General features: G+C 43.8%; 1 protein-coding gene across 5 annotated transcripts in view; it reads right to left on the bottom strand.

The window, feature by feature from the left end:
• The window catches only part of SCN8A (sodium voltage-gated channel alpha subunit 8), a 175,590-nt gene that overhangs the window by 64,599 nt on the left and 97,607 nt on the right, over nt 1-13,384 (bottom strand). For all 5 annotated transcript variants that reach the window (XM_053226263.1, XM_053226262.1, XM_053226265.1 and 2 more), the window contains exons 9-11: nt 11,745-11,886; nt 9,580-9,786; nt 8,420-8,713 (exon numbers count right to left, since the gene is read on the bottom strand). In XM_053226263.1, coding sequence (XP_053082238.1) covers nt 8,420-8,713; nt 9,580-9,786; nt 11,745-11,886 — 643 coding nt within the window. The remainder of the gene's footprint in view (nt 1-8,419; nt 8,714-9,579; nt 9,787-11,744; nt 11,887-13,384) is intronic.

Here is a 13,384-nt window from a genome sequence, read left to right as displayed (position 1 = left end):
CCCGACGCGGGGCTCGAACTCATGGACCGCGAGATCATGACCTGAGCCGAAGTTGGCTGCTTAACCGACTGAGCCACCCAGGTGCCCCCTTATTTTTCCTCTTAAATAAATGTAGTAATATATATCCCAGTGACATCCATCCAATTCCTGATTTTAAAACACCTCAACAGCCCTGAGTATAAGACAGATAAATTCAGAAAGCCTTACAATGGATTTAAATTTCCTTGGTTAAAGAAAACTTAAAGACCCAAATATTTTCATTGTCTCTTTGTTTGGCATCCCCCCTGCCCCTCAATTTTTATACCTCAGGGCAATGTTCTACGCCAAAGGCAGTGCCTTCCTATTGTACATATGATTTTGTTCTAATGAAAAACGGTAAGGTGACAGACACAGAGACAACTGCCTTTGGAAGAGTCTATTAGTCACAGCTCCCACGAGAAGGGGGCATGCCACGCCATGCCATGCCATGCAGGGCCTCCTGGGGAGGTAGCAGGTCAGTTAGGAGGCAGAAGAGCAAGGGAAAAGCATGGTTCAGAGCCTGGATGGTGGTCTCCCTAGCAGGAACAGGTGAGGCAGAGCAGGCACATCTGAGAAGTCCAGGATTGGTCAGTTTGAATAATTTCAATAGGCTCTGGGCTACAGGACTGGTCCTAGCTGCCCAATGCCTGGCCCTTGGAGTGATTTAGGGCAGGGGAGACACTGGTGTGGTATATCTTGGCATGTGAGCTTTAGATAAAGTTGGAGATGAGGGTTTGGATTGATCCATTTGCATATGAAAGGCACACTCCCAGGCAAGTTGTTCAGTGTCCAGGAATTAAGTCTGCACTGGGAGGGGCAGTCTCTCCCCAGCTAGCAAGGCTCCTAAAATGTCAAAGCATCATAAAATACAGAAAATAAAAACCATAAGTACTACAGTAGGATCCCAAGATTGGATTGAGGGAGGGATGGGAAATATCTTTGAGCTTCTACCCACATGTTCAGTTCAGTGGAACACAGAACTCTGAGGTTCTGTGTTAGATGTTGACAAACAGTGTCTTCGGAGTGTGTATCTCCTTGTAAGGCTCACTAGAGAGAAATAAGGCCAGAACTCTTGGGCTCCTTTGTTAAATCCCATGATCACACTTAATTTCATCAATTCTCCCAGCTTTGACTCTAATTTACTTTTTCCATTTTATCTTTTACCCTTTCCCTTCACAGACCTTACCATTGAGCCACGCTGCTTCCAGGTCTTTATTTTCTATACCTCCAGCTGTGGAGATTCTCTCTACTGTCCATGGTCCAGCCCTTCACCTTCTTCCTCAACAAACTTCCTTCACCCTTCAACAGCATGGAGCCTCTCTTTCACAGTACTTGCGCTCTACTTTTTGCTACAGTTCTTTGTATATATGCTTTTAGCTCTCTCTCTCTCTCTCTCTCTCTGTCTGTCTCTCTCTCTCTTTTTTTAATTTTTAGAGGGAGTGTGCATGCAAATGGGGGAAGGGCAGAGGGAGAGAGGGAGAGAATCTTAAGCAGGCTCCATGCTCAGCACGGAGCCCAATGTGGGGCTCAATCCCGCGACCCTGGGTTCACAACCTGAGCCGACATCAAGAGCCGGACACTCCACCGACTGGGCCACCCAGGCGCCCCTAGCTCTCCTTTTTGACGAACTACAAGCTCTTCAGAGGGTCACACTGCCTGATTCATCTTTGTATCTCTTGGTGTGCTTTGTACATCGTAGGTGCAGTGCTTAATTTAATGAACAGGTACTTAGGTTGTATACTGTAAATTAGCCACCCACACCTTAGCATTATCCCACACCTGCACTGGGTCACTGCTTCGCTTCTCATAGCAAGCTTCCCTGGACTAAATCTGTGATTTTGCTCACACTACACGGTACATTAGGTCTCCACATTAGGAAAGAGGTTTCATTTCTTCGACGAATGATCATTAAATACCTATTGTGTACTAAGTGATGTGGATACAGTTGTAAAGAAGACATATAGCATGGTCCCTGTCCTCTCAAACCTTGCAGCCTAGTAGGAAATATATACTACAGGAGATCTATTCTTAACCGGTAGGAAAGTGATAAGATAATGATCAATTTAGTGACCTACAAACACATAGAAATCAGGATCCCGAGACAGTACACACTAAAAGAAAATAATTTATGTCTTACTGTTTAGTTCCCTGTTCCATTCTTGGCAAAAGAGCTGATGGTAATAAATGTGGAAGGGGAAAAGAGAACCCAATATTCAATCCTGCTCTAGCCCATTCTCTAAGGAGATACATCCTGAGGGTAGCCAGCCCAGCCCGTCACTGGTCTCAGTTTCCCTGGGCTAGAGGGCTGCAATGATGACCCAGGACTCTTGGCTCTATTAATTCCTGGGATCCAGGCTACTTTATGAAATGGGTGGGCCTTACCTTCCTTCTGTTTTCAAAATCTTTCTTGTCCACCGACCAAGAGCTTCACACATCACAGCTCACTAGAAATACTACCTTAGGTCTAGGTGTTTGCTCGGCAGAATGGCTATGGGGTGTTCTCGATTTGAGGAGGTGGCCCTCATATCCCATGGAAAAACTGAGGATTTTAGGGTATCCATGCCAGCTGTCTGTTGGGACCAGGCTTAACAATGACTGGGATCCTTAGGATGTGATAAGTTAGTGATTTAAATGTTCTATGTCCATGCCATATTTCACTTTTTCCAGAACTGGACCCACAAAAGTATGGCCAACTCATCTTTGACAAAGTAGGAAAGACTATCCAATGGAAAAAAGACAGTCTCTCTCACAAACGGTGCTGGGAGAACTGGGCAGCAACATGCAGAAGGATGAAACTAGACCACTTTCTTACACCATTCACCAAAATAAACTCAAAATGGATAAAGGACCTGAATGTGAGACAGGAAACCATCAAAACCCTAGAGGAGAAAGCAGTGAAAAACAGCTCGTTCTTAAAGTGTGGTCTAGGGACTCCTGGGGGTCCTGTGACCCTCTTAAGGGGGATCAAGAGGTCAAAACTATTTCATAACAATACTATGATCATATCTTCCTTTATCACTTTCATTTTCTCACAAGTATAGAGTGGACTCTGGAAGCATGACAGTTTCACAGTATTTAGACTTTTCTTATGGGCTGTTAGTGATAATAATGTATGTGATTTTTAAAACTTGTGTGTGGCAGTACTTGGAAGATGCGTGTAACTCAATGAACAGATATTCCCTAAATGATCAATGCATGATGCTACTAATCAGTCATGAGTTAATGATCTATGGTGATAAATACAGCAAAGGATTTTTAATGTAACAGACTTACAGTTTCAAATTCTATACTGCAACTAATCACTGAAAAAACAATAATTGCGCTGAGTTTTGGAATAGCATCAAAGATGAATATTCATAATTATCTGAAAAGGCTTTTAAATTTTCCACCCTTTTTTTGTCATTTTTAAAAAAATGTTTATCTTTGAGAGAGTGAGTGAGAAGGGGAAGGACAGAGAGAGAGGGGGACAGAGGGCCCGAAGCAGACTCCAGGCTCCGTGCTGACAACAGAGAGACCAACATGGGGCTCGAACCTATGAACTGTGAGATCATAACCTGAGCTGAAGTCGGACGCTTAACCGACTGAACTACGCTGGCACCCCTATTCCTCCCTTTTCTTTTTCTTTTCTTTTTATTAAATTTTTTTAACATTTATTTATTATTGAGAGACAGAGAGAGAGCATGAGCATGGGAGGGGCAGAGAGGAGAGACACAGAATCTGAAGGAGGTTCCAGGCTCTGAGCTATCAGCACAGAGCCCGACACGGGGCTAGAACTCACAGACAGCGAGATCATGACCTGAACCGAAGTCAGACACTCAACCGACTGAGCCACCCAGGCGCCCCATCCCTTTTCTAATTACATCCGTACGAAACTAGATTTCCTTCAAATATGTCAACCCCCCCAATTTTTTTAACATAGCCTTTTTTTTAATGTTTATCTATTTCTGAGAGAGAGAGAGAGAGAGAGAGAGAGAGAGAGAGAGAGAGAGGTGTGTGTGTGTGTGTGTGTGTGTGTGTGTGTGAGTGGGGGAGGGGCAAAGAGAGGGAGACACCCCATCAGAAGCAGGCTCCAGGTCCAAACTGTCAGCACACAGCCTGACGGGGAGCTCAAACCCATGAACTGTGAGATCATGACCTGAGCTGAAGTTGGATGTGCAACCCATTGAGCCACCCAGGCGCCCCTATCATTATTATTTTTAGGTAAATCAGTAAATAAACGTTTAATATTTTTAAAGTTCTTAATTTAATAGCAATTATTAAATTACATATTGTAGATATTTAATTATTAAATTTCTTAATTTCTAATATAGATTAAAAGCACACTTAAAAAAAGCACTTTGAGGTCTTCAATTTTTAAGAATATTAAGGGGTCCTAGGGGCAGCTGGATAGCTCAGTCAGTTAAGCATCCAACTCTTGATTTCAGCTCAGGTCAATCACTTCTCAACCTTTTGGCTAAGATCAAGTGTAGCTCAGGTCAAGATCTTGGGGTCTAAGATTGAGCCAGGTATGGGGTTCCACACTGGGCATAGGGCCTGCTTAGGATTTTATTCTCTTCCTCTCCCTCTATCCCTCACTCTTTCTCTCTCTCTCTAAAAAAAAAAAAAAAAAAGAATATCAAGGGGTCTTAAGACCAAAAAGCTTGAGGCACACTGTAATAGAAAAATTAAAACACCGTGCAAAATTGAACTCAACTTAATATTTATAAACTGTCCTAAGCCCTAAAACCAGAGCAGTAATTTTATAGAGAAATGAGTAGGAGATTGGGTGGGCAGATGCCTTAAGGGCTCTCTACAGATCTGGCGACACAGGAAACTGAACGGAAGCCATGTTCACTGGTGAGCCAACAGAAGAGATGACCATGGATGTGTGGAGGTGAGTGGGGAGGGAGTGGCTGCACACGGTCATGTACAGGAATACAAGCTCTGTGGTCCAAAGGACCTGGTTCAAATCTTGACTGAAACACCTACTAGCCATATAACCTTAGATAAGTTAACGACTCTAGGCCTCAGTTTTAGTCTTTCTTCCAGATAAAATCAGAGGAACTGCAGAAGAGTCCTGGGACAAAGACTATTACTTCCATGTAGGGTTTCTAAGCAAGCCTTGGCAGACAGCCACGGCCTCTAGGAATCTACAATTTTTTTTCAGATGGGGAAATTAGAGGAAGTGAACATTTTCATGCAAAGCAGGACATTTCAGAAGCCCAGTTTTATTTTTTGAGCTAGGGAGCAATCAGTGCAACTCTGTGCTAAAGCCAATAGATTAATCAGAGACCATTCAATAACAGCACTAAGGTATTCATTAACCAGCTCAGTGATGGCTCTCAAGACAAGGGTTGGATTACAATGAAGCTGCAATCATACTTTTCCCCAAAAGAGGCAGAACTAGGAGAAAGGTGAGGTGAAGGTGAGACCAAGATGGCTCTAGGCCACAAAGAAGTCCCAGAAGGGGTGAAATCAGATTTATAAAAGTCCCCCATTCATCTGTCCAACAAATATCTGAACACTAGCCATATGCATGCCTTGCCTTTAGCACTTTCTCTAAGAGAGGAAAGAATAGTAGGAGTAAAAAGCAACACATAAAGAGATACGTAGGAAACATAATGGAAAGATAAAATGGTAATCCCCACTGAGGTGTGGAGTCGGGGAGGGCTGGGAAGGTTTTTGGAGATAAGGATGTGAAGAGGAAGTATGATGTGGACCCTGAGAGCAAGAAAAATAGGGCATCTTAGAGAGGGGGTTCCTGGAGCAAATCTGAGGGTAGGAAACAAACCTCGTAGATGAAAAGCATCTAGTAGTTCATTCTGGCCTAAGTGCAGGGTGGCTGACAGGGCACAGTGACTGGCATTGAAAAGGCCAGGAGTGGGGAGCACTATAATTTCCAACTAGGGGCTGGCACTTGGTTGGTAAATAGACTGAATCTGTTTAGGGTAATTTCCTCTCCTATTCTTTGTTAATAACTATTCTACACTGTCAATATTTTCTTTAAACACCCCTCTCATTTCTTTAAACTCAACCTCTTGGGGCGCCTGGGTGGCTCAATTGGTTAAGCATCTGACTCTTGATCTCGGCTCAGGTCATGATCTCCTGGGTCCAGGTCATGATCTCATGGTTCATAGGTTTGTGCCCCAAGTCGGGTTCCGTGCTGAGAGTGCCCCTCTCTCTGCCCCTCCCCTGTTTGTGTGCATATTCTCTCTTGAAAATAAATAAACTTTAAACTCAACCTCTCATTCCCTTCAATAGGACTTTGAATTTCCTACATTACTGCAAACTACAGACGTTCCAGTGTCATCTTCTTCAACTTCCTACTCCCTATCTACAAACTTATCCACACCCGCATGTCCTGACATTTTCAGGTAAAAGGTAGCCCCTTCCTGTTAGAGACTCTATCTAGTTTCACGTCTTCCAAGACTGTGCTCCAGTTTCTTTTCTATTCGACTCCGTTTTCGACCTCTACTTCCCCTTCTTCGGGGCTCCCCCACTGCAGATTATAAAAAATACTTACCTTCCACCCATATCTTTCAAGAAGCTTTTACGAGATGTCTACACTCATCGTCTCCAGTTCTCACTTAATATGGCATCCATCCTTACCCTGGACTGAAGTGTGTCTTTAAAGTGCTCAGTGACTTACATTGCCAAATCCAGTGCTTATTTCCAATTCTGATCTCATGAAGCATTTCTGTTAACTTTCAATCCACTGACCACTCGCCTGCTTTCTCCAATCTTTGTGCTCTCCTGGTTTCACTGAACTGGTCCTCTCAGCACCTCTCATGACTGTTCATTTGTTTTTCTTCATGAGCTCCATCTGCGATGCCCATGAACATCAGAGGTGGAGCCCCTAGCCCACTGTTCCTTCACCTGACACAACCTCTTTGAGCACCTCATCAAGTCTCACGGTTCCAGTCACCAGGTCTCGGCTCAGGACCTCTTCCCAAAGACGTCATTTGATTATCTGTGTGTCTAAAAGACCTCTCTACTTGGTTATAGGGTGTCCAAACTGGAACATACTTTTCTTCCCCACCTGGAATGTCCTTTCTTCCGCCCTATTACTCCCTCATCAACACACACACACACACACACACACACACACACACACACACACACACACTACCTAACTCCTGTTTATCCTTTATTTACTTTCCCGAGAAAGTCTTTGCCAAACCTCCAGGTTGCGGTAGATCCCGTGACCTCTAAAACATTCCAGCCTATTTCAATTACAGAAAAACATGGAACCATCCATGGTATTATAGAAATAAGTTTTGGTGGCCGCTCCACTACACTGTTAAGTTCCTTAGGAGAGGGACAGTGTTTTAATCACCGTGAATCTCTGGGAGTCAGCATAATCCCTGATGCATGGTAGGCACTCTGTAACTGCTTGGTGGTGAATAATGAGAGCTCTGTTTTAGGAAGTGCTCTGTTGACAGTATATACAACATAAAGGAGAGGGAGAATGATCAGAGGAAACAAACCCGCAGTGGATATAACTGAGGTAGAACGGACTAATACACATGAACTAAGATACAGTTAATAGGATGGGAAGCGGGGGATGGACATGAGAGATTCTGCTGTGATCAAGTGAACAGGACTGGCAGAGGCTGAACTGGGAGGGGAGAGGTGTTAGGGAGAGGCACAATGGTCACCTCTCGGAAACAAGCAAAGACACAGGGTACGCTGCCAGAAGACCAGTAACTGTCATCTATTTCATACCGGACTAACTTTGTAGCATTTCCTTAAAATTGGGAATTTAATGGCCTCAGGATTGGATTTTGGTGGTGTTCTTTGAAATCCAAAAATAGGTGTTATATGGTGATATTTATAGTAATAGAATGCTCGGTAATTACCCGTAAGTCCTCTCCTCTCTCTTTCTCTTAGTTTCCCCATTTATCAAAGTTGGGTACAACTGGAGGCTTTTAACCTACCATAGGCTAATTTATCAGCATGACATTATATATCTAGAATAATTAATTACTAGAATTTGCCACACTCAAATAAGGTGACCTAGAGTTTCAGGACTCTTTTTTTCTTTAACCTACAATTACATGCAATTCTTAAACAGAGATGTTTGAAAGCTAAATTCTGATGTTCCAACATTTAAGGAGAGGGGTAGAATGGAAGGCCTACTGGTGTGAAAGGGACTTTATGGCTGCAGTAAGGCTGCCAGAGGTGATCGCAGGGTCCTAGGGCTGGCCCAGAGCAGAGAGGGGAGGGCAGGACTGGAGCAGAGGACAGCCCTAACACGCCCACAATGCTCCCTCTAGAGGATAGTACGGACCATGGAGAGACAGGCCTGAGGACGCAGGGAAGGGGCTGGAAAATGTAGAGCAAAAGGGGGGAATGTGAGAATCAAGTGAGATTAGGAAAAGGAGATTTCTTAGGCTTATTTGACCCAGTGCAAATAGCTTACCTGATTCATGATGGAAAACTTCCTTCCTATTCTGTTGTCTGGCAGCCGAAAGCCCTTCCTCCTCATCCCGTCTTCTGACTCTGACTTAAAGACCTTTTCAGGATCCCCTTTTTCCTCTCCTTCAGAGAGCTCCTTCTGCTTCCTCTTCTTTCTCCTGTTACGTCTTTCTTTGGCGCTCTTGGAGCTGAGTTTGGATACTTCAGAGGAACTCCGAGGAGAGCCTACCCCTTCTTCACCTTCTTCCTCTATGGCATCTTCTGAGACCGTGCCGGCGGAGGTGGCCATCGCTGCTGCCTGGAGGGGGAAGCCACAGTGACAGGCCAGTCAGAAGCAGTTAACTGGAGCTGCAAGGAGCCAAGCAATCAGGGCAGTTCATTTCCTTTCCCACGGATAGGGGAAGCAGGGAAAAAGGAGGAGGGCGAACCAGCCCGGAGAGGAGACTGCGGCCAGGACTTGGCTATCTCCATTTTCTGGTTGATCTGTATGATGGCACACAGCCACACACACTGTGGCACACACTGTGTAATCAGAGCAGAACCCAGGGGGAAGAACTCAGGGATTTATTCTCTGAAGTATCTCTGACAAGAACGTGGCCGCCTTCTTGGTACCAAAAGATTTCTTCTGGACAACTCCGAAAATGAATGCTAAGAAACCAAATTATACACATTATGGGCCCAACGGTGTAAAAACGCATGTATGTTTGGACAAGAATCAGAAAGCAAAGCGTTAGGGTGGTGGGATCACTAGACTGGTTTTCAAATTTTATTTGACTCTTTTACCTGTATCTTCTTTTCAATTACAACTAATATTTTCATGATCGCAGAGAATGTATGAAGGAGATCCTACTGATGGCCTCAACAAAAAGGCTATGCTTATAGGAAGCACTATATATACTGCTCTGGCCACTTGCTTCCCCCGCCCACCCACCCTAGCAGTTGAACACTAAACAGCTGAGAAATTCAAGTAGAGATCATGTTAACAAACTATTGGCCGTTAAGACAAATGGAATAATTGGGCCAGCCATCTGCGGTTGTCACTTGGGTTATGTTAATCAGATCAATGGCTTCTATTTGACAACATGCTTCGAAAAGATGAGATAGGGCCTTAGTCACAGTGATCTGGCAGGAAGGACTGTATATCGCAAAGCACCGATCACCAACCTGTGCCTCTTCCTGTTGCTTTTTCAGTTGCTCCAACATTGCTTTGAATTCAGCCTCTTTTTGCTCTGCTTCCTCCAGGGTTGCCTGATTCTGTTCTTCATAAGCCATGGCCACCACAGCCAAGATCAAGTTCACCAGATAGAAAGAACCCACAAAGATGACCAAGACGAAGAAGATCATGTACGTTTTCCCAGCAGCTCGCAGGGTCTGTGAAGACGAAGACCATTTTCTGAGTCCTATGCATCAAATGAACCAGGCTGAAACTACCTCATGGGATAATGTTCGTCTGCAGGGGCACCACTGCAGTTTTGACAGAACAGTCCTTTGTTGTGCGGTGTGCCTTCAATACTGCAGAGTACTTAGCATCCCCAGTGGCCAAATGGCTTCCTCCAGCCTCAATTCAGAGTAAATGTCGCTAGTACCTCCAATGCCTTGTGACAGAAAAAGTCCGCTTCCCTTTCCGAGTACTCCTGAAATACTCCTTTCATGGAAAAATACTTGATTGTTTTTAAAGGGAAAAATGCTCCGAGCTAAGAATTATATTTGCCTTTGTTAGCTGATTCTAAAACAAGTATAAAGAAATGAATACAAGACTTCAGCTCATTTATCTACTGGTCCTCAAAGAGCATTAACAGATAAATTCCATCTTAGGGATCGGGTCCAAGTCATAGGAAGTCCCCATCTTGAGTGACATCCTTCCTTTCCTTCTGCAATAGGGTGGGTTTTTAAAGAGAGATGTGGCATAAATAACAGTGGAGAAAACAGTAGGAAAGAGGATCCTAGGACTAGTCCTTTCACTAGCTGTGAGCAAATGGACATCAAAGAACACTTGGGTTTTAGTTTATGTATATGCGACTTACTCTTACTTAGTTTTCATCATTATTTAAAAAAAATTTTTTTTAAACGTTTATTTATTTTTGAGAGGCGGGGGAGGGGCAGAGAGAGGGAGACACAGAATTCGAAGTAGGCTCCAGTCTCTGAGGTGTCAGCATAGAGCCCAACGTGGGGCTTGAACTCTCACCGGTGAGATCATGACCTGAGCTGAAGTCTGACGCTTAACTGACTGAGCCACCCAGACGCCCCCATTGTTATTCTTTTCAACTACAAATAGTAAATAGAACTTAGCATCAACCACAAATATTTCACAAGAAAGATTTGAACCTGAGAGAACTCTAGGCTGTCCTACGGGATCTGAATTGGAAGATTCCCTTCAAGGGGTACCTGGGTGGCTCAGTCAGTTAAGAGTCCAACTTTGGCTCAGGTCATGATCTCATGGTTCGTGGGTTTGAGTCCCCTGTGGGGCTCTGTGTTGATGGCTCACAGCCTGAAGCTGCTTCAGATTCTGTGTCTCCCTCTCTCTCTGCCCCTCCTCTGCTTGCACTCTGGCTCTCTCACTCTCAAAAATAAATAAACATTAAAAAAATTAAAAAGAAAAAAGAAGCTTCCCTTCGAGACATTCCTTCAGGCCTGAAGGAGACATATTCCTTACTCTTGAACTGGCATCACCAAACACCAGAGTCAAATAGAAAACAATGAATTATCACGGAATTTCCAAGCTGGCAGACCCTTAGCAATCACCTAGACTTACTTCTCCGTCACCACCAGCAAAGTTAAATGACTTGCCTAGTCACCAATATAGCCCAACAGAATGGCAGACCTTTTTGTTTAATCTGTCACAACCTGTCTGTATAACATATGTCCACATATGTTACAAATCTCAAAAATGTTATGTTTAGAATCCAAGGTCTTCGTGGATAGAAATCTCATCTTTCTAATGTCTAGCATGGTGCTTTGTAGAGTATGTTTAATTGATATGCCTTAAAAAGACACCCTAAGCCAAAAATCTGAGCAGAGAAACACTGCAGATGGTCTGGTGAAACAACAGGAAGTAAACCGAGATAGCAGATTCCCAGGCCAGGCAAAAGGCTGTCAAGGCTGTGAGCCTCTACAAGCTTTACATGACTGGGCACTAAAGAAACAGGGGCAAGAGCTGGGAGAATTCACTTAATTTTGTAAGTCAGCTGACTCCGAGAAATAATATCCTAAGATCCTGTACAATGCCTTCCCTGAAGGTCTCTTACACAGAATGTCCCCAACCCCATACCCTCATACAAATCCTGTCACCAAAGAGAAAAAGCACTCAAAAGAGAGGTAGTACTACTTACCAGCTGATACAAATTTTCCCAGTAGTCCTGGGTCATAAGGCGAAATAATGCCAAGAAGGCCCAGCTGAACGTGTCAAAACTTGTGTAACCGTAGTTGGGGTTCCTTCCTGCTTTCATACACTGGTACCCCTCTGGGCATTGTCTGAGAAAAGAAAAGGAATTTCAGGGCTTTTCAACATCATTCTACCCAGTCATCAACTGTAAGTCATCTCTAGGACTATGGAGATAACAAATAACCATCTAGAAAGTCAGGCCAAAATATAGGCGTTAAAAAAAGAAAAGGTCAACGTTTCAAAAAACGATGTCTTGGGGACAGCCTAGGATCAGAATCGCCAGGTTTCCCTCTTGAAAATGCTGATTCCTATGTCCTACCCAGACCTAGGTATAAAAGCTCTAGATATGGGAGCCACGAATCTGCATTAAAAAAAAAATGTTTATTTATTTTTGAGACAGTGCAAGTCGAGAAGGGGCAGAGAGAGGGGGACAGAGGATCCGAGGATCTGAAGCGGGCTTTGCACTGGGCCGCACAGAGCCCGATGCGGGGCTCAAACTCACAAACCGTGAGATCATGACCTGAGCCAAAGTCAACGCTCAACTGACTGAGCCACCCAGGCACCCTCCCGGATCTGCATTTTAAAGAGGCACGCCAGGTGATTCGTATGCACACCAAAATTTGAGAACCACTGTCCCAGATTCATACCAATGTGCAATTCAAGCAAATTCCTCTTGGCTATGATCCCAAATGACAAATGGCTAGCTAGAAGTTCCTCTTCATCACCTTTGTTCTCTTAATACTCACCAAGACAACCTATGTCACACTGGGAATCTCAGTGACCTCGTTTTTACCAGTTCTCCTGCTTTTAGACTCACCTGATATGTATTTCAATGGAACTTCTGGTATTGACTTAGATACAGAAATTAAATGGACATCTAGTTGTCACGGTCATCTTAAAACACCAATTCCTAGAGGGCCAATACACCCTGGATAACGATGTGACACCCTCACATTTATGTGACTTTCTGTTTCCAAAGCACTTTCATGTATGTCATCTAATTGCATCATTGCAATAGCCCTTGAAGGAAGCGAGCACAGGACTTATTGATTCCGTGTTATGGATGAAGAAATTGAGGCTCACCTAAGTGAAATGGCTTGCCAAAAGTCTTAGAGCTGAAAGTAGCAGAATCAAGATTTGCATTATGTTGGTGGCAACTTGTGTTCACAGTAGCATTACTCACAATAACTAAAATATGGGAGCAACCTGAGTGTCCGCCGACAGACGAATGGATAAACGAAATGTGGTTTTTAAAGACAATGGAATATCACTCAACATGAAAAAGGAAAGAAATTCTGACACATGCAATAACATGGGTAAACCTTGAGGACATCCTGCCAAGCGAAAAAAGCCAGTCACAAAAAGACAACTGCTGCATGATTCCTCTGACATGAGAGGCTCAGAGTGGTCGAAATAATAGGGGCAGAAAGCGGAATGGGAGGGGAAGGGGAAATGGGGTGTTAGTAGTTAACGGGTACTTAATGCCACTGAACTGTACACGTAAAAATGGTTATGAGGGTAAATTTTATGTTCTGTGTACTTTCCCACAATTTTTAAAAAATGGCAAAAAAAAGACTATGTTGCTAC

Source organism: Acinonyx jubatus, chromosome B4 (genome assembly GCF_027475565.1).
Source record: "Acinonyx jubatus isolate Ajub_Pintada_27869175 chromosome B4, VMU_Ajub_asm_v1.0, whole genome shotgun sequence".
NCBI lineage: Eukaryota > Metazoa > Chordata > Mammalia > Carnivora > Felidae > Acinonyx > Acinonyx jubatus.
The sequence above is the reverse complement of the archived record's forward strand: the minus strand, read 5'-3'. Positions and strand labels throughout refer to the sequence as shown.